Source organism: Portunus trituberculatus, chromosome 47 (genome assembly GCF_017591435.1).
Source record: "Portunus trituberculatus isolate SZX2019 chromosome 47, ASM1759143v1, whole genome shotgun sequence".
Classification (NCBI taxonomy): domain Eukaryota; kingdom Metazoa; phylum Arthropoda; class Malacostraca; order Decapoda; family Portunidae; genus Portunus; species Portunus trituberculatus.
The window spans coordinates 5,727,487-5,729,699 of record NC_059301.1 but is presented as its reverse complement, the minus strand read 5'-3'; the positions used below and the strand labels follow the sequence as shown (position 1 = coordinate 5,729,699).

Here is a 2,213-nt window from a genome sequence, read left to right as displayed (position 1 = left end):
GCAATGCACCCACAGGCGACACATGTCTCTACTTCCCTGGCTACCTACCAAGGCTGGGCGTAGCTGGCAGTTTATGTAGCCAATAAGTAGTCCAAATGTGAACCCAGACCAGAACCAGCAACCATCTTAGGTACTTTAGGTACGTACTACTTCCGGGTACTATCCGTGTTTCCGTAGAAGGTTACTACATAGATAGCTTAGTGGCGGCACCTCGTGAGGGCGATCGTGTTGGCAAGAATAATGTAATGAGTGTGCATGTAACATGAGAGACCGAAAAGAAAAAAAATAGAACGAAAAGTGAAGTCATGATAAGAGTAGAAAAAAGGAATACCAACAATGGTAATGCTTAAGACTGACTGCACTCTAGATTGATCTCTTTCTTCAACAGACACAACACATCTAGCCTCACATTGTCTGTCTCAAGCAGCACCAACACTCACCCAGAGCACAGTTCTGCGGCACGCCAGGGAAGCCTCTGATGAAGTCGATACAGTCGAAGCCGAAGAGTCTGTAGAAAGGATCGTTCTTTGGAATGCCAATTTCCATGCAGTAATGATTCTTCTGTCCTGGGTGAAGGTGGCAGCACGCCTCCAGCTCGTTACGGGTTCGTGGGTCTGTGAGTGAAGCAGATGTTTGGTTGAAAAATAAAACAACACTAAAAGCGGAGAGAAAATGGTAAGAAAGATCTGTTAAGGATTTTACGTTTACAGGGGAGAGTTAACTCCTACCAGGCGCGTCTTCTGGGTGATGGAGGAATACCCTGTAGAAATACAGGCAATCTAGAATACCCAATAAGAGACCATGGGCCAAATCTGTGGAAAGGGAATGGTGACCCTACCACGTATCTAACCAAGAACAACAATGCAAGTGCCACAAAGAGAAAAAGTGCATAACGGCGTTAACGGGGGCACCTCCAGTGGGAATGCTGCCGTGTCCGGACGGTGGGGTCATGTCGACAGGTGCTGCCCGTCCGTAATAAGACGACTGTTAATGGCTTGCCCAAACATGCAGAAGCAGGTATTGGGGAGTCCAAATCGGGCTACTGCTAGGTTGGATTGTTGCAGCAGAATTGCTACATGGGATGTAAACACCTTGTCTCAGGTGGGAAAACTGGATAATCTGAAGAAAGGGTGGAGATGATGAAACTGAATGTGGTAGGAGTGAGCGAAGTTAGATGGACGGGATCTGGACAGGTAACATCAGATGGTTGGATATTGTACTATTCGGGAGGAGAGAGACATGAGGCTGGTTAAGGTTGCTGCTGCGGAGAGAGGTAGCAGAGGCTGTGGTTGGAAGTTGGCAGGTGTCTGAGCGAATCATTTTGGCTAAAATCGATGCTAAGCCCAATAGATTGAATATAATTCAGGTATATGCACCAACGGGAGATCATAGCGATGACGAGGTGGATGCCTTCTTCTATGAACAGGTGGATAGTGTCAATAGTCGGTGTAAACCAGGAAAAGTGACCCTAATAATAAGAGACCTAAATGTAAAGGTGGGAAAGGGTTGAAGTGGAAATGCGCGCATGGTGGGAAGTTTTGATCTAGGCGAGACAAACGCGAGGGGAGACAGTGGGTGGAGTGGTGCGAAAGCTGGAAACAAGTGATTATGGATACGTTTTTCAGACATCACTCACGATACTTAATCACATGGAGGAGTCTAGGAGATAGAGTGAGGAACCAAATAGATCATACTGCAATTAATAAAATGTTGAGGAACATCTTGAAGCAGGTGAAGACATATCCGCGAGCAGACTGTGGTGTAAGATGCGATCATGTTCCTGTGGTGACTGAAATGAGAGTAAAGAATGAAGAATAAAGAAAACCCAGAAAGTGAGGAAAGACTGGAATACACTACGAAGGGATAAGGAAGTAGGCCAGGGATACTGACAAACATGAGAATTTTGAAAAGTTACAAATGATCAGTGATGTTGTACGATTGCGAAATCTGGATTGTTAGTAAAAAAAATGAAAAAGAGGCGGTGGCATAGTGGATAAGGTGGTGAGCGTGGGATCGGGCAGACGTCCACGTGTAGGTTCGAATCTCACCACGATACCCAGGCTCTAGGTGGTTACACCCAAGATGAGCTTGGGCGGTGATATGGGCCCTAATATGGTTACCACTATAAATAAAATTGCCTGCACCACTAATGGGAGGAAGCTGAACAGCGCTTCAAATACACTCAAGTGTGCCTACAGGCGCTATAGGCCTTA

The 2,213-nt window shown here is 46.0% G+C and overlaps 1 protein-coding gene across 1 annotated transcript in view; it reads right to left on the bottom strand.

Annotated features, from left to right (window-relative positions):
• LOC123520791 (peroxidasin homolog) overlaps positions 1-2,213 on the bottom strand; it is a 54,025-nt gene that overhangs the window by 18,368 nt on the left and 33,444 nt on the right. The window contains exons 7-8 of the mRNA XM_045283387.1: positions 410-614; positions 10-40 (exon numbers count right to left, since the gene is read on the bottom strand). Of these exons, the coding sequence (XP_045139322.1) occupies positions 10-40; positions 410-614 (236 nt within the window). The remainder of the gene's footprint in view (positions 1-9; positions 41-409; positions 615-2,213) is intronic.